Source organism: Entelurus aequoreus, linkage group LG04, assembly GCF_033978785.1.
Source record: "Entelurus aequoreus isolate RoL-2023_Sb linkage group LG04, RoL_Eaeq_v1.1, whole genome shotgun sequence".
In the NCBI taxonomy this organism is placed as follows: domain Eukaryota; kingdom Metazoa; phylum Chordata; class Actinopteri; order Syngnathiformes; family Syngnathidae; genus Entelurus; species Entelurus aequoreus.
Window position 1 is genome coordinate 51,381,931 of NC_084734.1, and position 27,128 is coordinate 51,409,058.

Here is a 27,128-nt window from a genome sequence, read left to right on the forward strand (position 1 = left end):
CAGTTCATCCAGGACAGCTCGAAGGGGAAGGGGTATGCTGCCTGCACATTTTGTAGATCAGACTTTTATGTGTGTGTGTGTGTGTGTGTAAATAAATGAACACTGAAATTCAAGTATTTCTTTTATTTATATATATATATATATATATATATATATATATATATATATATATAATTAAATAAATATATATATATATATATATATATATATATATATATATATATATATATATATATATATATATATATATATATATATTCAAGTATTTCTTATATATATATATATATATATATATATATATATATATATATATATATATATATATATATATATATATATATATATATATATATATAAGAAATACTTGAATATATATATATATATATATATATATAAGAAATACTTGAATATATATATATATATATATATATATATATATATATATATATATATATATATATATATATATATATATATATATATATATATATGTATATATATATATATATATATATATATATATATATATATATACATACTACCGTTCAAAAGTTTGGGGTCACCCAAACAATTTTGTGGAATAGCCTTCATTTCTAAGAACAAGAATAGACTGTTGAGTTTCAGATGAAAGTTCTCTTTTTCTGGCCATTTTGAGCGTTTAATTGACCCCACAAACGTGATGCTCCAGAAACTCAATCTGCTCAAAGGAAGGTCAGTTTTGTAGCTTCTGTAACGAGCTAAACTGTTTTCAGATGTGTGAACATGATTGCACAAGGGTTTTCTAATCATCAATTAGCCTTCTGAGCCAATGAGCAAACACATTGTACCATTAGAGCACTGGAGTGATAGTTGCTGGAAATGGGCCTCTATACACCTATGTAGATATTGCACCAAAAACCAGACATTTGCAGCTAGAATAGTCATTTACCACATTAGCAATGTATAGAGTGTATTTCTTTAAAGTTAAGACTAGTTTAAAGTTATCTTCATTGAAAAGTACAGTGCTTTTCCTTAAAAAATAAGGACATTTCAATGTGACCCCAAACTTTTGAACGGTCGTGTATATATATATATATATATATATATATATATATATATATATATATATATATATATATATATATATATATATATATATATATATATATATATATATATATATATATAAGAAATACTTGACTTTCAGTGAATTCTAGCTATAAATATACTCTCCCCCCCCCACCCCTCCACCACCACCCCACCACCGCATCTCCCGAATTCGGAGGTCTCAAGGTTGGCAAGTATGCTTATGAGGGACATTATCGACTCATGGGTGACATTACTGTCAGGCTGGCGTATGCTACTTGCAGCTAATAAGCAACTTCCTGTCCAGGTTGAAGTCATCACATGGTTGCTTCTGGCCTGTCGCTGGCGCCGTTAGCAGCAGAACTGGGTGTGGCCTTCTTGATGGAGGTGAGCCGAATGTGAGTGGTGCTGTGCAGGTAGCTGGCTTGGCGCTGTGGGCGAGGGCGAGGGCGGTGACCGCATCGCAGCTGACTGGAGAGAGACGGAGACAAAGCGTTAGATGGCCGGTCATGTGACCACGCGGATGGCTCGAGGCGATCACCTGTTGAAGTGGCGGCGAAAGCTGTCGCTCAGCAGGTAGAGTGCGAAGGGGTTGACGCAGGACGAGGAGAAGCTGAGAATGCGTGATAGCAGTGTGACGAGCAGGTGGGCTAGCGACATGTCCATCTGCTGGTAGTGGAAGGAGCGGTACATGTAGAGCATGTGGTTGGGCAGCCAGCAGAGGGCAAACAAACCCACGAAGACCAACACGATCTTAGCCAGACGCTTCCTGGTCTCCATCTGCAACACCCAAGCGTTAGCGTTAGCATGCCAACAACATGCTAACTAGCAAGTAACATGTTTACATAAGCAGGAAGCTCACAGGGGTCATTCACGTGCACTCACACAGGTCAGCGCTCGCTCACAAAAGCTCAACCTTTGACCTCCTGATGCTGACCTCCCTTTGCCTGTTGTCTCTGAAAGGCACGGTGCTAACGTTGTGCAGCCTGTGTGTGGAGGTGGAAGGTCAGGTGGAAGATGTCACCTGAGAGCACCTTGAATAAAGGATGTTTGCTAGCAAAGGTCAACAACTGATAAATATTCCTCACGTCTTTGTTATTCAGCTTCTTTCAAGCTAACAGAACTTTCCGCAACATCATCAACCTTCTATCCTCCTTCAAATTCTTCATGTCCACAACAAGGATGGTACGGAAACTTGCTTCCATAAACTGCAATAACTAGAAAGAATAATGCTAAAAATATTATGCGTGTTATTATTAATATTAATATTAGTATAGTAGTAGTAGTATATGGTATTGTACAAGCATTGTAAGTAAGCATAGTTGTCATAGTAGTTGTAAATAAATAAATGGGTTATACTTGTATAGCCCTTTTAAAAAATGATAAATGGGTTATACTTGTATAGCGCTTTTCTACCTTCAAGGTACTCAAAGCGCTTTGACAGTATTTCCACATTCACCCATTCACACACACATTCACACACTGATGGTGGGAGCTGCCATGCAAGGCGCTAACCAGCACCCATCAGGAGCAAGGGTGAAGTGTCTTGCCCAAGGACACAACGGACGTGACTAGGATGGTAGAAGGTGGGGATTGAACCCCAGTAACCAGCAACCCTCCGATTGCTGGCACGGCCACTCTATCAACTTCGCCTTGTAGTGATATTTTACAAGTATTGTAAGTAATAGTAGTAGTAGTACTGATTCAGTACTAGTAAGTTATAGTAGTAGTAGTAGTAGTAGTAGTAGTACTGATATTGTACAAGTATTGAAAGTAATAAGTAAAGTACCACTGATAGTCACACACACACTAGGCGTGGTGAAATTACCCTCTGCATTTGACCCATCCCCTTGTTCACCCCCTGGGAGGTGAGGGGAGCAGTGAGCAGCAGCGGTGGCCGCGCTCGAGAATCCTTGTGGTGATTTAACCCCCAATTCCAACACGTGATGCTGAGTGCCAAGCAGGGAGGTAATGGGTCCCATTTTTATAGTCTTTGGTATGACTCGGCCGGAGTTTGAACTCACCACCTTCCAGTCTCAAGACGGACACTCCAACCACAAGGCGACTGAGCTATTATCAATCAATCAAAATGTATTTATACAGCGCCCGGGGAAGCGTGGCTCGGTTGGTAGAGCGGCTGTGCCAGCAACATAAGGGTTCCAGGTTCGATCCCTGCTTCTGCCATCCTAGTCACAGCCGTTGTGTCCTTGGGCAAGACACTTCACCCACCTGCTCCCAGTGCCACCCACACTGGTTTAATTGTAACTTAGATAATGATTTTTTTTACTATGTAAAGGGCCATGAGCCACTAGAGAAAAGCACTTTATAAATATAATTCACGTTACAATTCACTAATCGCAAGTGATTAAAGGGCTTTACAAACTCAATGACATCCGTTTATCTAAACCCACATCTGGGCAAGGAAAATGTCAAAAGACCCCAGCTGGGGAAAAAGAAGAAACCTTGGGAAGGGGATGCAGATAAATTAATGCACCTTCCAGGGAGATTGGCCACAATGGATGTTGAATTGGTATAATTATTGAATTATTAAATTATTAAATACTGTGGGAGTCCAGTCTGTTGGGAAACTAAAAGATCAAAGTCATTCTTCTTCCGGGCTCAGTCAGGTCAGCTACACAGTGACGTCTGCAGCTGTGCATGCAACAGTGATCCAACCTGGGTCACAGTTCAAGTCAGCTCGTACCTAATAATAGTAATAGTAGTAGTAGTAAGAAGTACAAGTATTGTAAGTAGCAGTAGTAGTAGTAGTAGTAGTAGTAGTAGTAGTAGTAGTAGTAGTACCGGTAGTAGTGAAATTGGACACCAGAGGTTATGGGGGCTGTCAAACTGAAGGAATCCTGACTGAGCATTGATGGCTTGTGGTACAGCAGCTGTCCACACATGTCCTCTATAATAATAATAATTATAATAATGGATTTATTTTATGTGGCGCTTTTCCAGACACACAAAGTGCATAACAGTGAGAACTGAGAAGTGTGGATAATGCATATGTTTAAGAGCTATTTCTTTATTCATAATCATGTTTGAATCAGCTCATTTCTTTCCTTAATTTTACTCTGTATACTAGTTTCTCTTTGTCTTCAGATTGCCTGGTTAGATAGGGTCGTAAACCATCAGGAATGTGAACACAACCCCCAAGTCTCTCTTCTTATCAGTGTTGGGGGGAGGGGAAAGGCGGGCTTTCTTTGTGTGAAAAAGAGTTGCTTTTGGCCTGTGGGAGGCCAGATCAACTTGGGCTACGCATTTGGATGTGTTGTTCGAGGCTGGTCTCTATTCTCAAATATTTGACAATAAAACTAGAAAATACCTATTCTGTGATTGGTGTATATCCGAGATCAGTTTGTGTCATCTAAGTAACTTGGGACTGACCAGCGTTTTACATCCCACTTGGAGGAACATCTGGTCAAACGCAACAATTTGGGGGCTTCGTCCGAGATGACACGCTGACAATTGGACCTTCTCTTGCAATCTTCTGGACAGACTCACATGGCCAAAACATAATTCAAGGTAAGCAGAACCTTTCTTTTTAGATAAAATCTGCATTAGGAGTCTGCCCAGAAGTCTGTAAGTTAAACACTGCTTTGTACCCCAGACACAGAATGGTGATTTTGATAGATTGATTGCATTTTTGCCGAGCCTGCCATTGCATTAAAATTGTAAATAAGTGGTCAACTCACGTCATTGTGTCTCGATTACCGTGACGGGCAGTTTCATTGACGAGTGAACTAATAGTTGGGTGTGGCTCACCCTGGGTAGTTGGTCGCCGCCTAAAAGAGTAACGGGTTGGATGCCCATCATATGGTACAGTAAATACTCCCCGGTTGTGAGATCCCTGTTGACATTTTTATGTGCACACAAATTAAGGATGGGTCGGAGGCCATTTGTAAAATACAATAAATACTCCCTGGTTGCGAGTTCCCTACGGCATTAACGTGTGCGTTAAAATTAAGAAACGTACGGGAGGAGGCCCTTCTGTACCATATGATAAATTCCACGGCTGGAGGCCATTTGTAATAAATACAATAAAGATTCCCCGGTTGTGAGGTCCCGGCGACACTTTAGTGTGCGCTAAAATTAAGGAAAAATAGACACAATGGCCAAGGAGTGTGACAGAAAAAAATGTGATGGCGGTCGGGGAAAATGTGATGAATCATTACTGTTTAATAATCCATTGAATGCACTGTTGTCGACAATGGAATTAGCAGGTAAAGTTTAAAAAGAAAAAAAAAAAAGAAAAGAGAACGTTCCTTGAAAGGGTTAAGAGGGAGTTTACAATACTCGAAAAGTTGTGAACTCAAACGTCTGGTAAAATAAAAAAAATAAAATAAAAAAGTAACTGGAAGTTTTATGGTAAAGTGAAACGCAGAGAGAGTGCTTACGTGTGCGTGGGTGTGTGTGCGTAGGGCTGTAGGCACTTGCTTGTGTGTGCGTGAGTGCTTACACGTGCTTGTGTGTGTGCGCGCGCTGGTGAAAATGGAACAGAGTTGGTGCTCGAGAATTTAAGAGTTTGGCGTATGATAAAAGTAAACGGGGATTACGTGGAAAAACGAAATGCAACGAAAGAACCGATGATTAATGACAGAATTGACTGATTGGTCTTTTGCCTGCCGCGCATGCGTAAGACAATTCAAACGACCCGCCCAGACTTTGACTAAGCCACCGCCCTATGACGTAAAGCCGGAGGCGTCTTTATACCCACTTTTGACAGTCACAGGAGGAGCCCTGGTGGTCGAAACAGAAACAAAGCTCTCTGGTCCACCCCCTACTCCTGTGACAAATGAGGGCGGTGCTCACACAGCCTCTCTAAGATTGAACCCTCCTCCAAAACTAATGCTGTCTCCTGAGTGTAAATCACCTCTGGTGCCTAAGCCCCAAAATAACAGCCACCCAGCGGAAAACCTCCCGAATATGACTAATCTTACTAGACAGCAGATAATGCATGAGTCAACGCAAAACTCCTCACTTTACACGCCAGACCATTTTGTTGCCATAAACAAATGCCCTCCCCCAGTAGATGACAGCCTCTCACGTGCACATCAGACATTCTTGAACAACACACAACAGAGCAAGACTTTGTGGTCTCCTGTAACTGTTAATGGCTCAATGGAAGACTACATTGACCAACACCCACATGAACCACATGCATACAACATACGCTCAAAAAAGCTGGAGGGACACGCATATCCACTTTTTCCTGATAATATCGGCAGATTCCAATATAAGCCTTTTGCTGTGGCAGACATGCAAGCCATTGTTGACAAACTTCCACCGGTGTCTGAAGGTGGGAGTCTTTGGCTTAACATGTTAGACAAACTAACAGCAGGGTACACTCTCTCAGTAGAAGACTTTAGAAGCATTTTGTATCGTTGTGTTTCCACACAAGATGGCAAAAATACAGAACAACAAGTAGGATTAATGGCTGAATCTTCGACCTCACCGATAACACCATACGTTACAAACATAGCTACTGCTATGCGCAGTCTCTTTCCTCAAGATGAGGATGATAAGGCTAGTGACAGAGCAGCAAGGAAGCAACTCCTTAATTTACAGATCGCTGAAAATAAAAGGTTAAAAGAACCAAAAGGTCAAAGATCAGCTAGGATATATTCAGCAGTGGGTGACCTTGCTTTTGAGTTCCAACAGGTGGAGGAAAGAATCCTCAACAGACGTGCGACCAGACGGTTGGACTCGGGTGGTGGACAACACGGTGCTTCAAAGCCAGTCCGGGGTGGAAACTGTTTCGGCTGTGACCAGCCTGGTCACTGGAGTCGTGACTGTCCGAACATTTCCGAACAGGAAAGGTTCCGTAGTGCCAACAAACGAACATTATACCGGCGTGGCAAAGGACGCCCACCGCAGGAGCCCCAGCAGGAGATACAGACTGGCCCCCTGCTGGACATGAGTGTCAACGGACAATGTTATCAGTTCGTGATTGACACTGGCGCCACCCATTCGATTCTGAATGCAGAGGTACCAAAGAAACTGTGTGCTTCCTCTTTAAAGGTCAAAGGCTTCGCTGGGGTCACAAGAAGGTTACCTGTCACCAAACCACTTCCGGTTCAGATTGCGGGACACACACTAAAGCACCCCTTCGTGATTGACCTGCACACACCCTGCCAGATTGGTAATGACCTCCTTTACAGACTGTACCCTGACATTCAATATCGCACAGAAGGAACCTTCCTGGTGTTACCTGACGGCTCAACCACCCAGCTGCGACACCACTACCAAGGCTCCTCCATGAGCTCATACCACAGCCTGAAACAACAGGAATGGCTGACATCCAACTGCTCTAACAGTGAAAACCCTGACTGACTGAGATGCTTCCGTGTGTTCTGCCACCCGACTCGCCATATGTTATGATCACCAGTTAGACACTCGAACCAGGAGACCTTTGACTCCTTTGTGTATTTATATATGTTGGAACTCAAGGTGTGGTTGCTCATGTTGACCTATCTTTGAAACAACTAGCATGGTATAAGATGGACACAATTGTGTCCCACATTGTTCACTTGCTCTCTGTCTCGCCTACAAAACCAAAGAACTTAGGTGCAATGATAAGACACGGCGTAGCTGCCAAACATTACACCGACACCCAAATACCACATTTTCAATTGTTTAGGTTTAGCACATAGTTGTGTTAAACACATAACTATGGGCTGCACTTTAGACACCTGTAGGCTACGAGGAGCTAGCAGCTACACAACAGCTGAGCTAAAACGACACATTACACATTTAAGCATATCAAATAATTATAGTTGCTCATTACATACACATAGTTGTCAAGACAGAAGTCTGATAGAAAGTATTCAGTAACAAACGTGTCTGCATCATTCAACTTTCTACAACATGAGCTTGACTTAATGAATTATTGGGGCCACCAGGTGTGGTAAAATTTCAAAATACTATTGCTAAAGCATTCGCCACAAGGGTAGTATTTTTCTAGTATTGGTGACAATATAAATATAAGCATATTTGTTACTTTCACCATATTGAATAAGTTACATAAAAGCTAGGGTTTAGTTGAGTTTGAGTTAATTGTGATATTGCTAAGGGGTCCCCTACCCTAACACCACCCCCCAGTGGACCACAGAGGCTAAAGAGACAATCATTGACCTCAAACATGACCTGTCCTCCGCTACTTGACTATTAGCTGACCTTTTTCTTAGATGTTTCTGAAAGTGATAGTATGACTAACACAGTCCTTTTTTCAGAAACAGAAGGGGGTGAGTGAGGGTGGATACAGACTCCTTGGAACAAAATCGACAATCATCCGACTCTGACACATTCCATAGTTTTAACGTTTTTACCGTGGGTAAGAAGTTATAACTAATTTTAATTTGAAAATAACGATTTTACACATCGATAGTACTTTAGTAAATCAAATTTAGAATATGGAGGAGGTCAGGGTGAATCATGTATAGTCTTTGATTTCACTGATATGATCAATACGGTACAAGGGAAAAGGTACGTACTGACTTGTGTTGACAATCACAGTGGTTGGCCGGAAGCAACAACAGCCTCAAAAGAGGATGCAACATCAGTAATTAAATGACTTGTGAATGACCTAGTACCCCGACATGGTTTCCCCAAAAAGATTAGGTCAGACAACGGCAACCATTTAAAAAAAAAAAAAACTCACTTAGCCTTGGTCGAAAAGGCTTTCGGACTAGAACACAGGTTTGGGGTACCATCCTGAGTCCCAAGGTAAGGTTGAAAGGATGGACCAGAACATTAAAAACTAATTGGCTAAAATCTGTGCACAGACCAAATTTAATTGGATTGACATGTTGCAATTAGCGTTAATGATCATTAGAAGGTCCGTGAATAAAACTGTTTTACCGCCCTTTGAGTTTTTTCACCCTATGAGCTGCATACAGGTCAGCCCAGGACCAGCAGCCGCCATGGAAGGAGGACTCAGCGTAAAACCAAAATGGTATTTTACACAAAAAAATGCAGAATTTGTGTGCCAGTTCTTCTGTACAGATACGAGGATGACAGCCCGCCACTCCAGATTCCCTTCCGGCCGCTGAGAGGGTCAAGATCAAGGTCATCAAACGCAAGTGGACGGAGCCCAGGTGGTCCCTTCAAGGTCGTGGAACGGACGTCTCACGCCCTTCGACTAGCTGGAAAAGGAGACACCTGGTACCACCTCTCCCTCTGCACTCCTGCTGAAGAACCTGACAGATCACCAGCGGATGTCATTGCTGACATCACCACTACATCTGCCCCACTCGACCCCCAGCAGCGCCTTTTGAGCCTGAGGCAGCTGAAGAAGAACGGGAGCAGAAAACGACTAATTTTTAGTGTCATAGAAGAGCGAGGCTTTAATTACACACATAATCCTACAGCCCAGAAGACGACGCTGAGAGAGAGATTTTCTACCTATATTACTCTTTTTAACTTCTATATTGTATATCCTTATTTGAGACCAGCCTTTATACTCGAAGTTATCCAATTTCTCTTGCTTGTTTTCAGCATAACTATCTGTGTCGTTGTATTAAGTGAGAAGTTTGATGTTTATCCCCGTTTCGTTACCTGAATTACTCTGATTTTGATAGACGAAAAGCAGGATGTCACACCCGGTAGTGTTCCCTGACGGACTGGTGCTTGGGCGTGTTCTACTGTTTTTGTGTCTCAGTTCTTCCTTCCTGACGACAGTGACTGACAAGTGTCTAAGAACAAACAGCGGACTTTAAATAGACTGGGTCAAAGGGGATAGCAAGACTTATTTTTTGACCTATGCAGTGTGATTAATTACGGGGGACAAAATAGCTATTACCGTGGTAATAACCTCTATATTTGTTACGACGCAACCTGAACCATTGGTGTCGGATGCAGACAACATACTCTGGTAAGTGGTGCCCATCGTCCCTTTTATGTTGTTTTGGGGGTTGACCTGACTGATACAGACTCTAATTATTAAAATTAATGTCCTTGAGAGGGCGTTAACTACCTCTACACCCTCTGTAGCACCTAAAGTACCACCCCACCTTGGTGGTGTTTCAAAGGCTCTCACATCTGTGCGTGCTAATGACATCACCACCGAAGGCCTGGTAACTTTGACCTTAGGAGCGGGTACAGGTAAACCTGTGGCTCAGGTGGATGCCAAAACCTGGGTGACTGTGTTGCTTGTTCCGCTGGACGTCCCTTTTCCCCACACTTACCCCGCCCCTTTTAAGTTGACTGACATAAATGGCTCAAACTGTCTTATTTCCTTGTTCTCTGAACCCACGCCACCAGGGTGCGATTTGTTGGCTAGTGTGTACCCTCCTGTTGACAATTCCACCCGACTTCTTCCATTTGTGGCCCAAAAGCTGAATTACACGTGTTTTCAATTCAAAGGACCCTCTTCGTCCCCCAACAAATTGGGTGACATTAACCCTTCCTGGTGCACCACACTGATAGATGGCTCAAGGATAGGCCCTTGGGCACGAGCTGACTTATTCTGGTATTGTGGGGAGCACAGATTGTACATTAGAATCCCAAAGTTATCCGTAGGGCTTTGTGCTATGGTTAGACTGGTGACCCCACTCACCCTAGTGGGTACCAAATTAACTCCCCTTGTAACTCCTGTCTCAGCGGCCTCTCTAACTTCTCGCCGACGCCGCCATGTTTTATCTCGGAGGAGTGTAAAGGGCTCCTTTGATCTGATGAGAAACCCTGATGGTGTTTACTTTGATGCAATTGGACAACCAAGAGGGGTCCCCTCACAACACAAATTGTGGTGTGAATCCTGTGCAGGTTTCGAGAACCTTCCTATCATTGGTGCTATTTTCCCTGTGACTGCTACTAAAAATGTAGAACGCATTAACTATGTTTTTTATAATCTGTTGAGACTGACCAACCTGACTCGTGACGCCGTTGAGGGACTTGCTGAACAACTTGCCCCGACCTCCCTCATGGCCATCCAGAACCGCATAGCCCTTGACCGCATCCTAGCCAAGAAGAAGGTGTGTGTGTGCAATGTTTGGTGACCAATGCTGTACCTTCATTCCTAACAATGCTGCCCCCGATGGCTCGGTCCAGAGCGCCTTAGAAGGCCTCAGAGCCTAAGAACTTACTGAAGTTTCCGGTGTCTCTGACCCCTTTAAAGATTGGCTTCATAACACCTTTGGCAGGTGGTCTGACCTAATTAAGTCGGCCCTGGTCTCCATTGGAGTTTTCTTGGCCGTCATAACCTCATGCGGATGCTTTATTGCCCCTTGTGCTAGGTCTCTATGCACCCGCATCATTGTTAGAGCTGTCAAAGGTCAACCCCACCCTGGTTCTGGGCTTGCTATGTCACTGAAGGGGGTCAAGCATAGTGGTGACTTTCAGGGACCGTTAGTTTCCTTCCCTGACAATGACGACATTGACGTTGACTCCCTCCTTCTCTCTCCCATGTAACTATGGTTTGATTGTTTATCGATAGCTTGCTCGAAAACCAAAACAGCACCTACTTTAATGTAGGGCGTGCTTTAGAGGTGTTGCTCTCGTAGGAGAGATCTTTTGGATAAGATCTGAAGGGGGATTGTGGATAATGCATATGTTTAAGAGCTATTTCTTTATTCATAATCATGTTTGAATCAGCTCATTTCTTTCCTTAATTTTACTCTGTATACTAGTTTCTCTTTGTCTTCAGATTGCCTGGTTAGATAGGGTCGTAAACCATCAGAAATGTGAACACAACCCCCAAGTCTCTCTTCTTATCAGTGTTGGGGGGAGGGGAAAGGCGGGCTTTCTTTGTGTGAAAAAGAGTTGCTTTTGGCCTGTGGGAGGCCAGATCAACTTGGGCTACGCATTTGGATGTGTTGTTCGAGGCTGGTCTCTATTCTCAAATATTTGACAATAAAACTAGAAAATACCTATTCTGTGATTGGTGTATATCCGAGATCAGTTTGTGTCATCTAAGTAACTTGGGACTGACCAGCGTTTTACATCCCACTTGGAGGAACATCTGGTCAAACGCAACAGAAGCCATCATTGATTCACTCCACATTCACTAAAGTGATGGTGGTAAGCTACATTTGTAGCCACAGCTGCCCTGGGGTAGACTGGCGGAATACAGCTGCCAATTTGCTCCTACAGCCTCTATGACCACCATCGAACATACACCAGTCTGAGTCCCTGGAATCATACCAGAATCCCTCAAGTTTCTGGACGACCGCTCTACCATCTGAGCCACACCTGTTTTACATGTCCACACATGGCCCCACATATCCAAACATGTCCTACCTGTCCACACTTGTCAATACCTCATGCACATCTGTCCCACATATCCCCACATGTTCATACTTGTCCATGTCTGTCCCCACATGTCCACACCTGTTTCTTGGTGTGCTCACTGAGCTCTCCCGGCATGTTGTGTGCACTGCGTGTGAGTGTGCGAGCAATGTGGTAGTAATATACGGAGATGACGGCCAGCGGGAACAGGAAGTACACCAGGAAGATCATCACTGAATGGACCTTGGGATGCATCCGGTTGGACAGTGGGTACGGGACGCAGTTGACGAAGGTCATGTTTTCACTGTCCCTTTGAACCTGACAAGGGGAGGAGCCAAAGGTGAGACCGCTGTCTGGTGTCTCAGGCGTTGCCGTTAGCGCTACCTGCATGGAGACCACTTGGGAGAAGACGGCCTCGGGGATGGCCAGCAGGATGGACAGCAGCCAGATGGACGCGGCCTTCACGCATGTCCACAAGACAGCGCCAGATGTCTGGATGTCCATGGGCTTTACGATGGCCTTGTACCTAAGGAACATGTTAAGAACATGTGAAGAACAGAGGATGAACAGTTGAAAAATATGTGAAGAACATGTGACGAACAGGTGAAGAATAAGTGTAGAACATGTGAAGAACAAGTGGAGAACAGTAACAGTAGGACCCTGGAGGTCTGTGGTCCTACATGTTTGAACATGGTCCTGGATCAGTAGGCCGTAGAGAAGAGTATTTTGTTTTTGCAGTCAAGTGTCAGCTGTCCATCTTGGTCTAATTATAAGCTCATCATGAACTTGAGGCTCATTAGAGCTCGTTAGAGCTCGTTAATGCTTGTTAGAAGCCATCAAGGTCGGACTACAGCTGAGTGGTCAGGAAATTAGTTTGCTGTTAGCAGCTAGCATTACACCATGGATTGTTAATGTCGGCTCAACAGTGACGGCCAATCAGTGAACGTTTATCAAGACTATAAAGAACAGGAGGTGACATCACAGTCCCTTCTACAAGATGTCATCATCTTCTTTTCACCACCGTGGACAGGAATGGAGACGATTGATTAGGTACATCAGCAATAAGACTTAATCAATATTGAACACATTAAAGGCCTACTGAAACCCACTACTACCGACCACGCAGTCTGATAGTTTATATATCAATGATGAAATCTTAACATTGCAACACATGCCAATACGGCCGGGTTAACTTATAAAGTGCAATTTTAAATTTCCCGCTAAACTTCCGGTTGAAAACGTCTATATATGATGACGTATGCGCGTGACGTCAATAGACAAACGGAAGTATTGGTACCCCATTGAATCCAATACAAAAAATCTCTGTTTTCATTTCAAAATTCCACAGTATTCTGGACATCTGCGTTGGTGAATCTTTTGCAATTTGTTTAATGAACAATGGAGACTGCAAAGAAGAAAGTTGTAGGTGGGATCGGTGTATTAGCGGCTGGCTGTAGCAACACAACCAGGAGGACTTACTTGGATAACAGACGCGCTAGCCGACGCTAGCCGCCAACCGCACGGATGATCGGGTGAAGTCCTTCGTCGCGCCGTCGATCGCTGGAACGCAGGTGAGCACGGGTGTTGATGAGCAGATGAGGGCTGGCTGGCGTAGGTGGAGTGCTAATGTTTTTATCATAGCTCTGTGAGGTCCGGTTGCTAAGTTAGCTTCAATGGCGTCGTTAGCAACAGCATTGTTAAGCTTTGCCCTGCTGAGAATTATTAACCGTGTAGTTACATGTACATGGTTTAATAGTACTGTTGATCTTCTGTCTATCCTTCCAGTCAGGGATTGGCGAAGTTGGTAGAGTGGCTGTGCCAGCAATCGGAGTGCTGCTGGTTACTGGGGTTCAATTCCCACCTTCTACCTTCCTAATCATGTCCGTTGTGTCCTTGGGCAAGACACTTCACCCTTTGCCTCTGATGGCTGCTGGTAGCGCCTTGCATGGCAGCTCCCGCCATCAGTGTGTGAATGTGTGTGTGAATGGGTAAATGTGGAAATACTGTCAAAGCGCTTTGAGTACCTTGAAGGTAGAAAAGCGCTATACAAGTACAACCCATTTATCATTTATCATTTATTTTGTTTCTATCTGCATTTGAGCCAGATGCTATCACGTTAGCTCGACTCTCATTTTCAAGAGGATATAGTATCCGAGGTGGTTTAAAATACAAATCCGTGATCCACAATAGAAAAAGGAGAAAGTGTGGAATCCAATGAACCCTTGTACTTAAGTTACGGTCAGAGCGAAAAAAGATACGTCCTGCACTGCCTCTCTAGTCCTTCACTCTCACTTTCCTCATCCACAAATCTTTCATCCTCGCTCAAATTAATGGGGTAATCGTCGCTTTCTCGGTCCGAATCTCTCTCGCTCCATTGAAAACAATGGTAGAATATGAGGAGTCCTTCCTCTGGTGACGTCACGCTACTTCCGGTACAGGCAAGGCTTTTTTTTATCAGCGACCAAAAGTTGCGACCTTTATCGTCGTTGTTCTCTACTAAATCCTTTCATCAAAAATATGGCAATATCGCGAAATGATCAAGTATGACACATAGAATGGATCTGCTATCCCCGTTTAAATAAAAAAATGTAATTTCAGTAGGCCTTTAATGGTGATGATAATAATCATATTGATTTGTGATTAAGGGCTGTACAAATAAATTGTGATGGATTGATGTTTGCATGTTCTCCCCATGACTGCGTGGGTTCTCTCCGGGTACTCCGGCTTCCTCCCACCTCCAAAGACATGCACCTGGAGATAGGTTGATTGGCAACACTAAATTGGCCCTAGTGTGTGAATGTTGTCTGTCTATCTGTGTTGGCCCTGTGATGAGGTGGCGAGTTGTCCAGAGCGTACGCCGCCTTCCACCCGAGTGCAGCTGGGGTAGGCTCCAGTCCCCCGCCGCCCGCCACCACCACCAACAACAACAACCCCCGTGACTCCAAAAGGATCAAGCGGTAGAAGATGGATGGATGGACGGATTGATTGATTGATTGAACAAAAGTGATGAGCGGGAGGATAATATGATGATGATGATTATGATGAGGATAATAAACATATTGATGATGAATATAATAAACATTTCTAGAGATGATAATAACCATATTGATGATGATGATGAAGATGATAAACTTGTTGATGATGATAAACGTATTGATGTGATGATGATAATAAACATATTGATGATATTAAACATATATGATGATAATAAACATACCGGTAATAAATATATTGATGATGATGATGATGATAATGATAAACATATTTATGATGAGGATCTTAAACATATTGATGGTGATGATGAAGATGATAAACATATTGATGATAATGATGATGATAATAATCATATTGATGTGATGATGATGATAATAAACATATTGATGAAGAATATAAACATATGATGATGATAAACATTCATAATGATGATAATAAACATATTGGTGGTGATATTGAAGATGATAAACATATTGATGAGGAGGAGAATAATAAACATAATGATGGTGATGATGAGGATGATAAACATATTGGTGAAGATGACGATAATAAACATATTGATGATGAGAATAATCAAAATATTGATGTGATGATGATGATAATAAACATATTGATGATGATGATAAACATATTGATGATGATGATGATGTGAATAATAAACATATTGATGTGATGATGATGATGATGATACACACATTGATGATGACAATAATATAGATACTGATGTGATGATGATAATAAACATATTGATGATGATGAAAATAATAAACATATTGATGTGATGATAATGATGATAATAAACACATTGATGATGAGGATAACACAAATACTGATGTGATGATGAGGATAATAAACATACTGTATTGATGATGATGATGATGATAAAATAAACAAATTGATGGTGACGATGATGATAAACATATTGATGATGATGATGAAGGCGTGGCCGCACCTGTCGGCGCTGAGGGCGGTGAGCGTGAAGACGGACACGCCGACGGAGGTAAGCTGTATTGCGGGTATGAGCTTGCACGCGACCTCTCCGAGGATCCATTGGTGAGAGAAGAACCGGAAGGCGTCTACCGGCACGCAGGTGAGGATCAGCAGGAGGTCTCCTGCCGCCAAACTGCTGATGAAGATGTTGGGCACACTCCTCATGGACGCAGTGCTGATGAAGATCTTCATGAGGGTCACGTTGCCCACAAGACCCACAGCGATGATCAACGTGTATGCCGAGGCTATGACGCAACGCACGGCAACGTACGCGCTCGTCTCCCCACCGTCCGACGACGCCTGGCTCCAGTTGGACCCTAGAACCTCCATCGGAAGTCCGGACGGAAAGTCATCGTCCATTGCTGCGTCTGAAGCTCCCGCCGAGACACCGCAGGCGCGTAAAGATGCGCGCGTAAATGCGCGTGGGGACCTTTTGGACGTGCGTGTGAGGCTAACACGCGACTAGTGCGCACAAGGAGCAACAAGCGCCTTGTATTACTCAGAAAGAGAGAGAGAGCATCTTCATCATGTTCTTCTTGCGTATCTTCATCATCCCTCATGGTGCTCTTCAGGGTTCCTCATCATCGTCTTTATCACTCTTCTTCACATCTTCATCACTCCTCACCATACTCCTCATCATTCATCACCATCAACTTTATCACTCCACCATCCTAATCATTCCTCGCCATACTCTTCATCATTCATCATCTTCATCACTCTTGAGATAGGCTCCAGTGCCCCCCGCGACCCCGAAGGGAATAAGCGCTAGAAAATGGATGGATGGATGGATGGAATTTATTAGTTGGATTAGTGTCCATAATGTCAAAAATAAGTAGTAGAATGCAGTAATATTTAGTGAGTGTATGTGTATATGTTCTGTATATATGTATACATACATATTCAATATGATAGGTGTTTGTAGAACATTTCTAAGTGCCCTATAGAGCTCTTGTAATCCTCAGTTCCTTTTCAAGGGACATGTATTTATTTGAGTCAGAGCCGTTCCTTAGCCTCATGGTAAACTTTAGGTCACATTCATGGTCTACAACACAAGGAGAATGGCCCTCTGAACAATTCAACTACATACTAAAAAAATGCTGGGTTATTTTGATAACCCAATTTATGAGTTGCGAGTGTTGGGTTAAATTTTGGAGTTATTTTTGTTACATACGACAAGGGGAAGGAGACGGCATGACAACAGGAGGTCTAGCTCAACGGGTTTTATTTGAGCTAGATGATTACGTAGGGTGTGTATGCTACTATGTGTGTGTATGCAGGGCTATGTGTGGAAGTTAACCAAATGTAAGTTACCAGAGGTTGTTGTAAGTGCGTGTTGGTTGTGGCAGCCAACAAGTCCAGAAGGGGCGAAGCAAAAGAGGTTTGTTATCCGAGCGAGGTCCTTTGGGGCAGGAGAGAGGCGTCCAGAAGTCCAGATCCGAGCGCAGGGGTCGAGGGTCGAGGAAGGCAGTCAGAGTCCAGGGGGAAGATCGGCAGGTGAGGCGCGCGGCTCACTGCGGAGACACGGAGGTACTGTGGGAACAGGAGATGACAAGGACAAATAAGGACTAGGCACGAGGGAGACAAAGCGAGCAAAAGAGAGAGACACAGGTGATGAGCCAGAGACGTGAAGCTTACTGAATCAGGGCTACGTTTCGGCGTGGAGTAGACAGCGGAGTGAGCCTTAATGCTGCTGCCTCTCGTCAAGACCAGGTGTGTTGATTGATGATTGCCTCCGGCTGTGGAGGCGTGTGGGGGCGTGTCCTGCGGTGCTTGCAGCAGAGCCTCTAAGTGCTGCTGCTGAGGAGAGGCGGAAGCAGACTGCGCGTGCGCCGTAACAATTTTTATGAAGAGCTATCAATTTTTTGCGTTATAAGGGTATTATTTTAACACTATTTCTGGGTTTTTAAAACTATGAACCATTGTTGAGTTGTTTTCAATGAGTAACGCATTTTTGGTTAAAAGGCTTTTTTTTAAATTAAAAATTTACTTTTTTCTTGAAGGGAATTTTGTTATGAATTAATCTCATTAAGATTATTACATATTATTCGCAGACGATACAAATTTATACTGTTCAGGAGACGACTTGAAAATCTTAGCTGATAATATTGAAGAGGAAATGGTTTAACTAAAATTGTGGTTTGATGTAAATAAATTATCTTAAAATTTGGAAAAGACTAAATTTATGGTATTCTGTAATAAATGGTAAATGGGTTATACATGTATAGCGCTTTTCTACCTTTTTTTTAAGGAACTCAAAGCGCTTTGACACTATTTCCACATTCATCCATTCACACACACACATTCACACACTGATGGCAGGATTGAACCAGTAACCCTCAGATTGCTGGCACGGCCACTCTCCCAACTTCGCCACGCCGACATTGCAGAATTGCATACTCTATTAGTGATGTTCAAAGCTAGAAATAAAGTTATTCGTGTTCACGTCTGAAGATGAGAATAACAGAAGGTCGTATGACTTTAAACATCCAAGAGCACGAACAAATTTGAAAAAAATGTGCTTGTCTGTTGCTGGTGTGAAAGCGTGGAATTCTCTAGAGAAAGACTTAAAAAGTTGCAAGAATATTTTTGAATTTAAAAAGAGTTACAAAAAGAGACAACTGGCATTATATCCAACTGATTTTTGATTTTGATTCGACGTGTCATTGTGAAAATACTTAAACGAAAATTAAAAAGTATGTTGGAGTTCGGATGTTGGTGGAGGGGTCAGTGATAAAGTCATCTAAAATAATTTGTGTTAAAAAAGGGGGCAGATAAATACAAGAATATTATTCTTCCATCTGCTCCTTTCTAATCATGGAAATGTATAGGAAACAAAAAAAAAACAATGAAAGTGTGAACTGTATGTGGCTTGTAAGGAATAAAAATAAATTAAATGATGATGATGATTATTTACAATCACACATCTTATGTACATGAAAATATTTGAGCATGCTGTATACGACTACTATACATTTTTCTTGTAAAAAAAAATGTCACTCATATGTTGCTTTTGAGTATATTTTAATGGAAATGAAAATGATTTTGATCAGTAGTTGGAAAAAAGTAGGACAAACCAGCAGTAACATTTACAATGTTTTAACCAGTATTGGGTCAAGGAGAGCTAAATTGCGCAACCCAATAGATGGGTTTGGAATAACTCATAATTGTAGTGAGCATAACTTGGGCTTTTGTGTTAAATAAATTAAACCCAATAGTTGGGTTATGAATCAACCAACATTGAGTTAGCAAAATCAACTTTTTGGTTAAATAATTCAACCCAAAAGTTGGGTTGAAAAAATTAACCCAAAATGTTGAGTTAAAATAACTCAAATAAGGGGTTTGTCCTTTTCCATGAATTGATTAACGTGGACCCCGACTTAAACAAGTTGAAAAACGTATTCGGGTGTTACCATTTAGTGGTCAATTGTATGGAATATGTACTGTACTGTGCAATCTACTAATAAAAGTTTCAATCAATCAATCAATTCTGAACCAGCAGTTGGGTTAAAATTGGGTTATTTTTTAACCCAACATTTTTAGTGTGTATATATGCCTAATATACCAAGATACCATTTTGATATAAGTTTGTGCCAATGCTATCAATACATCAGAAGATGAAGGGATGCTGGAAGTAACATTGTGGAGGTTCTACCAGACGGGGCCAGATGATATACGGAGACAAGTATGAAGCACGTTGAGGTTGGGAGCTCACAGAGGACCCCTGCTGATCAAATCTTGCTCCATACTACATGAGATGGGCAGAAAATGACCAAAACCAGATCCTGTCCTGCTGACCAACTGCTTAGTTTGCTGAGAAGGTCCCTGTCCAAGAATGTTCTAGCTTTTTCTTTAGTCAAACCCCTTGTTAAAATAAATCTAAGACGGTGAATCTGAAAATTGACAGCGACTTAGTGAGTTTTATTAGAGAGTTAACCAACACGCCGAGGAGAAAAACCTCCTCCCTTCATCTTCATCATGCACCATCTTTGTAGCTCCCCACCATACTCTTCATCATTCATCATCTTCATCAATCTTTACCATCTTCATCACTTCTCGTCATACTTTTCACAATTCATCACCATCATCTTCATCACATTTGACTATATTCATCATTACCATCTTCATAACTCCTCGCCATACTCTTCATCATTCATCACCATCAACTTCATCACTATTGTCATAATTGCTCAACATCATCTTCCTCAATATCATCTCCATCAATCATCCGCTGCTTGAGGTAGTCATCATCTTAATCATTCTCCAGCATTATCTTCATAATTTCTCCCAATCATCTTTAGCATTCCTCACATCATCTTCAACATTCCTCACCATCATCTTCAACATTCCTCACCATCATCTTCAACATTCCTCACCATCATCTTCAACATTCCTCACCATCATCTTCAACATTCCTCAGCATTATCTTCATTATTCTTCACATCACCACCATTTGTATTCCTCCCGGTCATCTTCCTCACCATCATATTCATCATTCATCACTATCATCTTCATGACTCTTCACCATCATCTTCCTCACCATTGTCTTCATCATCAACAAGCTATAGGGTTTAATGTTAACACGCACACACACACACACACACACACACACACACACACACACACACACACACACACGCACACACACACACACACACACACACACTTGAGTGGCTGCATGTTGATTTAGAGGTCAAAAGTAACAGGTGTGTGACGTGGAAGGACAGGAAGCTTCCATCAAAATAAGAACGTGGCAGGGATGTGTTTATCTGCTGGGTGACAGTGGCTGCTCTTGTTGTTTATTTTGAAAGGGGGGACAGGAAGCATCAGGGGGGCGTAGCTTGCCGTTGCCTGGTCAGCGGGTGGTGAGCGTTGTGCGTTTAGGACGTGTGAGAGTGAGAAAGGGGGATGAACAACACGCCGCCAGGATTACGGTTGGTGTGTGGACTTTTTCTTTGACAAACTTTGCGGTGGAGGTTAGCGTCTGTGTGGGACAAGGGACATCTTGTGTATTTGGGACGGCGGCGGCCTCAATGCTCTTCCAGAAGTATTTGCAGTGCAGGGTGTGTTGTCATCACTTTCTGACTTTTGTCTTTTGGTCATCCTTCGCCTGACGTTGTGCGTAGCGAAGGTTTGGACTTTGTGTTTTTCAGCGTGAGCATTGTGTGCCTCCAACTGGAGGTTGTTTTTTTTGCTGACATGGGGATTATAATGCTGGCCATTGTTGGCCCCTCTGTGTCTACTGAGCTGGTCAATTGATGCGGGATAAAAGGCAAAAAGTATGCATTGACACGGGCTTTGGGGACGTCGAGGCAGAGGGCGGTCGTGTCGGCGCTGCCATGCGGGCCCAGAACCCTCCTGGACTCAAAGCGACATGTCTTTAAACTACATCAAAAACTTCTATGAAGGATGCGTAAGTAACGTTTAACTCGGGCAGCAGCCTCCGCTCGTCTCTTTCCGAGTCGCTCCGGTTCTGTTGGACGGAGTGACCATTGTGGAGCGACCGGTGGCATTAGTGAGAAATGATGAAGGCCAAGAAGGTTTGATGAAAGCTTTGTGTTCCCCTGAAAAGCTTTCACTCTTTTATGTGCTGACAAAAGAAGCTTTCACTTTGCTCTCAATACACACCATTGCTGCACCTGTTTGTGCGTGTGTGTGTGTGTGTGTGTGTGTGTGCGTGTGAGTGTGTGTGTGTGTGTGTGTGTGTGTGTGTGTGTGTGTGTGCATCCAGTGAATGGCGCCTCACTTGTATGTATGTGTGTGTGTGTGTGTTCCAGCTCAGGCCTCCGACGGTGATCGGCCAGTTCCACACCTTGTTCTTCGGCTCGGTGCGGATGTTCTTCCTGGGAGTTCTGGGCTTCGCCGTCTACGGGAATGAGGCACTGCACTTCAGCTGCGACCCAGATCGCAGAGAGCTCAACCTGTACTGTTACAACCAGTTCCGACCCATAACGCCTCAGGTAGGACTGGCCAGTGACCTATAGCCGAAACGTCTTATTACGTTACTAGTGTTCTCTTGCAGGTCTTCTGGGCCTTACAGCTGGTCACGGTTTTGGTCCCGGGGGCAGTATTCCACCTCTATGCGGCCTGCAAGAACATCGACCAGGAGGAGATCCTGGAGCGACCCATCTACACCGTCTTCTACATCATCTCTGTTCTCCTACGCATCATTTTGGAAGTCATCGCCTTCTGGCTACAGAGTCACCTGTTTGGCTTCCAGGTGTGGTGATCGCCCTCCTGTCAGTTGTAGAACACGAACACGCTCTACCCTAGCGGCCATGTTTGTCCTGTTTTTCGAGGACCTTTAGACTAGCTGAGATAATGAGTCAGCAGATAAGTGCGATAGGCTTCAAAGGTTCTTCTCACATGTTCTCGCTCTCGCAGGTTCACCCACTCTATATGTGCGACGCCAGTGCTTTGGAGAAGGCCTTCAACGTGACCAAGTGCATGGTGCCCGAGCACTTTGAAAAGACCATCTTCTTGAGCGCCATGTACACCTTCACCGTAATCACCATTCTGCTATGCATCGCCGAGATCTTCGAGATACTCTGCAGACGTCTTGGCTATCTCAACAACCAATGACGTGCACACGCCACATCTTTACTTTCTGTCAGCCTCTTGGAAGATAATGCAGGAGCACCATATGTGCTTCATTGTGACTGGAATATTCTGAGGGAGGTCATACCAGGTTCTACGTCAAATGGGAGCCAACGGTTCTAGTCTGTAGAACACGCCACAGCCAGGAGGTCCAAAAGTGTCCTGTGAGGAGAACATGATGCTGCTCTTGGACCGGATCAAGTCCTTTCCAGGTCAGGATGGACACAATATAGACATGAACCACCTGCTCAGGAGCATCCTTCCTCACACTTCCGTGTGTGACAATTCCACCGTGTGTGTGTGTGTGTCCATTGCAATCTTTCCTGCATGGACAGAAGCACACTTGGCTCCAGAGAAAGGCTGTGTTTACGCTCACATTCAAATTGAAACATTGGGGACACAAAAATGACGCTGCTTGAGGTAGTCATCAATTGGCTTGCTTAAGAAGCTTCATTAACTTTGGGTTTGAAATGGACGACAGCAGCATCAAATGTTCTTAAACTGCCTCCTTTCCAATGTCATTATTTAGTAGTATTATTTATTGATATATTTCATCTCGTGGAGTCACAGAACACATGGTATTTTGTTTTTATCGTCTTCATCAGACATCCATCCAACTTTTGTGAAGAAACTTTCCAGCAATCTGTTTTTCATCTCAGGTACAAAATTGCATTAGCAGACAAAAGTGGATCAAACCCTCATTTCCAACGCTTTGAAAGCGCTGATGGAAGCTTTGGTTACGCACGCGGCGGCACGGCGGCGGCTTTAAGAGGATTTGAAACTGCTGTGTTTCCCTGTGCTTTAGGTCCGTTTGTGTTGTGCTGGTCTTTGCTTGTAAGGTTTGCGACTCAATGTTCTGTTCTTCCTATTAAACAATCTCACAATTATAGATTTGATGACATCTGTGCATTCTTGCAGTTGTTACGTTATAAGCAACAAAGATGTCAGTAATGACGGTGCTTTCATGTAAGCTTTGCTGCTCATTCCATTTTAAATAAGCCCCTTGCTGTGTCAAAAACTAACCTTGATTAAGTTGATTAGCTGCTAGTAGTCGTGACGTCACATCTTGACGATAAAATACATGCCAAAGCCAGTACTTTTTCCAGGCGTTATTCATACTTTTTTACACATTTATCTTTTTTTAGGCGTGAGAGTGTCATACCTTAAGCTCAGAGCTTGTTAACTCGCTGTCAAAATGCAGTGCTTAGAGATCATCTGGTATGTACAAAAAACATGGCGACACTACCTCAGCAACCGACATGATTTACCTTAAACATGCTAGCCCTGTTGCTAATACCTTCAACATATTGTGTTTAACTTATTCCCCACATGGTGTTTACTTTTACGTGAATCATTTTTGGAAGTGTGGAATGGTTGCGTTATTGGGATCCTAGCTACATCAAATAAATGAATGATGACGTCTAATATTTTGAACTTCTTTCTAATGTCTTAATGTTGCTTGTTTGTAAAAATTAACTCAACAACGTTGTCTTTAGTTGATGTCAAATAAGTCATTGTGAACCAATTTTATGTGCAACACATTCAAATAAAATATTCTGAATTGCCTGCAATGTCATTTAAAAATCAGTTGTTTAGATTGACATGTTTTGAAAATGTTAAATACAGTATGAGTTTTGGAGGGCTGCGATGAGGTGGCGACTTGTCCAGGGTGTACCCCACCTTCCGCCCGATTGTAGCTGAGATAGGCTCCAGCGACCCCCCGCGACCCCAAAAGGGACAAGCGGTAGAAAATGGATGGATGGATGGAGTTTTGGAGGGAATTTACCTGACGTGGGATAAACCCTAACTTTCTTATTTCATGTTCTTATCACTTCTTAATAATATTGTAATCACTTATGACAACAAATAAATGTTCAAACAACTTACACTTGAACAGGTTACTTGAATATGCTCTGTGTTTTTACTTTGGACTGCTTATGCTGCTGAGCACCAACGAAGAAGAACGACCAATGACGTCAGCACGTCTCATTGGCTAGCCATGCGGAAGTGAAAGGACCGGTTTAGCTACAACAACAAGAAAGTCTGTCGTATGTTTTTGTGATTGTGTTAGTCCCGGGAAAGGTTCTAGAAAACATGGCGTTACCGGCCCAGTTCAAAGCCGTCCAGCACCACCTACGGACCGCACAGGAACACGAACAACGGGACCCCGTGGTGTCTTATTACTGTAAGTGTGCGGCTAAAGCTAGCTTAGCATAATCGCAACCTAACTTTTACCTCTAGCACAATCAAGCACGTTTTAACGTCAAATTTGTTCATTTAGCTGATAGAGCAAATGTTAGCTGACTTCGTGGTCTGCAGCTTGAATGATGTTTGGTGTGGGTACTTGAACGTGTATGTGCACGCATGAATCTGTGTCAGTGTCTGTTTGTGTGTGTTTGTCTTAAAACGGTGATGCGTAGGCCGTCATGTGATCTTCTTGTTCCATGACAGATTAGCAGACATAACGTTGACTTTCCTTGATAGTTTCCCTTCAGTCGCCATGTTGGACACCTGACCAAACCTGCTCAACAACTGATGATGATAATGTTTCAGTTGTCAGGAATGTTCTACGGCTCGCTGCTGCATAGTTTTCAGTTTATCTCATGACACACAAGCTGCTCCATCACCATGGCAACGAGAAAACAAGGCTGTCACACAGTAATAGCCTGACGTCGTCGCCTACCTGGATATGCTGTGTTGATACCCATGCAAGGGCATCAATAGACAGGTGCAATGGATGCCGAGTGGATACGGTTAATAATGTGAGTCCAGTCCACAGTGGGGCCAGCAGGGGAACCTCTTGCATGAAGACACGTCGCGGCGCAGAGAGGTCACCGACTGATGCATAAGGAGTGGTCACCCCGGGTCCTGACTTCATGTGCAAGTCCAGTCCATTGGGAGGCCAGCACGGGATCATCTTGAATGGAGACAAGTCTGCAGGGCAGAGACGTCAACAACTGATGCACAGAGGAATAGTCCATCCTGGGTCCCGACTTTGAACAGCTAGTGCCTCATCAGTGGAGGCTAATCCCTGGTCACCTGATAACCTCTCCATGCAGGAGAGGGGGGCAGAGCAGAAAAGAGAGGCGGCAGATCAACTGGTCTAAAAGAGGCCTATTTAAAGGCTAGGGTGTATAAATGAGTTTTAAGATGGGTCTTAAATGCTTCTGCTGGGGTAGCATCTCTAACTGTTACCGGTAGGGCATTCCAGATTACTGGAGCCAGAATTGAAAACGCTCTATAGCCCGCAGACTTTTTTTGGGCTCTGGGAATCACTAATAAGCCGGAGTTCTTAAAACGCAGATTTCTGGCCAGGACATATGGTACAATACAATCAGCAAGATAGGTTGGAGATAGACCGTTTAGTATTTTTTACGTAAGTAGTAAAACCTTTAAGTCGCATCTTAAGTGCACAGGAAGCCAGTGCAGGTGAGCCAGTATAGGTGTAATATGGTCAAACATTCTTGTTCTTGTCAAAAGTCTAGCAGCCACATTTTGTACCAACTGTAATCTTTTAATACTAGACATGGTTAGACCCAAAAATAATACGTTACAGTAGTCAAGACGAGACGCAACAAACGCATGAATAATGATTTCAGCGTCTGTGTTGGACAATATGGGACACATTTTAGAAATATTACATAGATGAAAGAAGGCTGTTTAATTTAGTAACACTCTTAATGTGTGACTCAATTGAGAGAGTTGGGTCAAAGATAATACCGAGATTCTTTACCGAGTTGCTTTGTGTAATTGTTTGGTTGGCACTGATGGTCCTAATATTACAAACAGCTCCTTGATACGTTTCCCAGGAAGTGTGTCAAGTAAACATGTTGTTTGTTTTGTCTCATTTACATGTCGCAGGAGTTCCTCTAATGTTATTTTATCAAAAAGAGAGATTATTTTTGAGGGCAATAGCCGTCTTACATACTGTACATTCGTATCTGTGTTAATAGAACCCAGTTGTAGCTGGGACGCATTGTCTTTAATCTCCTTCTAATGAGTTAAATTTTCTCATTAAATACATTCATAAAGTCATCAGCCGAGTGGGTGGAGCTACTGAGAGGAGTCCCTTGTTGGGTTAGCGATGCTACTGTACTGAACAAATATTTAGGATTGTTTTTGTTGAGGTGAATGAGATTTTAGTAGTAATTCGTTTTAGCTAAGGTAAGCGTGCCTTTATAAGTTATTAAACTATCACTCCATGCTTGATGGAAAACCTTAAGTTTAATCGCACGCCATTTGCATTCCAGCTTGTAGTT

At 43.0% G+C, this 27,128-nt stretch overlaps 3 protein-coding genes across 6 annotated transcripts in view; 2 read left to right on the forward strand and 1 right to left on the reverse strand.

The window, feature by feature from the left end:
* Positions 1–1,299: 1,299 nt before the first annotated feature.
* nmbr (neuromedin B receptor) lies at positions 1,300–16,635 on the reverse strand. The gene is made up of 5 exons (XM_062043639.1): positions 16,238–16,635; positions 12,671–12,817; positions 12,394–12,595; positions 1,607–1,845; positions 1,300–1,536 (listed from the first exon to the last, which is right to left on the reverse strand). Exons 1-5 carry the CDS (start codon positions 16,633–16,635, stop codon positions 1,383–1,385), a joined length of 1,140 nt encoding a protein of 379 aa, XP_061899623.1. The 3' UTR covers positions 1,300–1,382.
* A 4,944-nt stretch (positions 16,636–21,579) lies between these two features.
* gje1a (gap junction protein epsilon 1a) lies at positions 21,580–24,310 on the forward strand. Of its 2 annotated transcripts, none has more exons than XM_062043640.1 (4): positions 21,580–21,685; positions 22,050–22,232; positions 22,295–22,492; positions 22,657–24,310. In XM_062043640.1, exons 1-4 carry the CDS (start codon positions 21,647–21,649, stop codon positions 22,852–22,854), a joined length of 618 nt encoding a protein of 205 aa, XP_061899624.1. In that variant the 5' UTR covers positions 21,580–21,646; the 3' UTR covers positions 22,855–24,310. The 2 variants fall into 2 exon arrangements, with proteins under 2 accessions (XP_061899624.1, XP_061899625.1); XM_062043641.1 differs by having other exon boundaries at positions 21,677–21,812.
* Positions 24,311–24,851: 541 nt separating this feature from the next.
* Positions 24,852–27,128, forward strand: part of vta1 (vesicle (multivesicular body) trafficking 1) — a 33,979-nt gene continuing 31,702 nt past the window's right edge. For all 3 annotated transcript variants that reach the window (XR_009825933.1, XR_009825934.1, XM_062045197.1), the window contains exon 1: positions 24,852–25,054. Coding sequence is in view for 1 of the 3 variants with exons in the window: in XM_062045197.1 (XP_061901181.1) it covers positions 24,964–25,054 (91 nt within the window). In the remaining 2 variants the exon portion in view is untranslated. The remainder of the gene's footprint in view (positions 25,055–27,128) is intronic.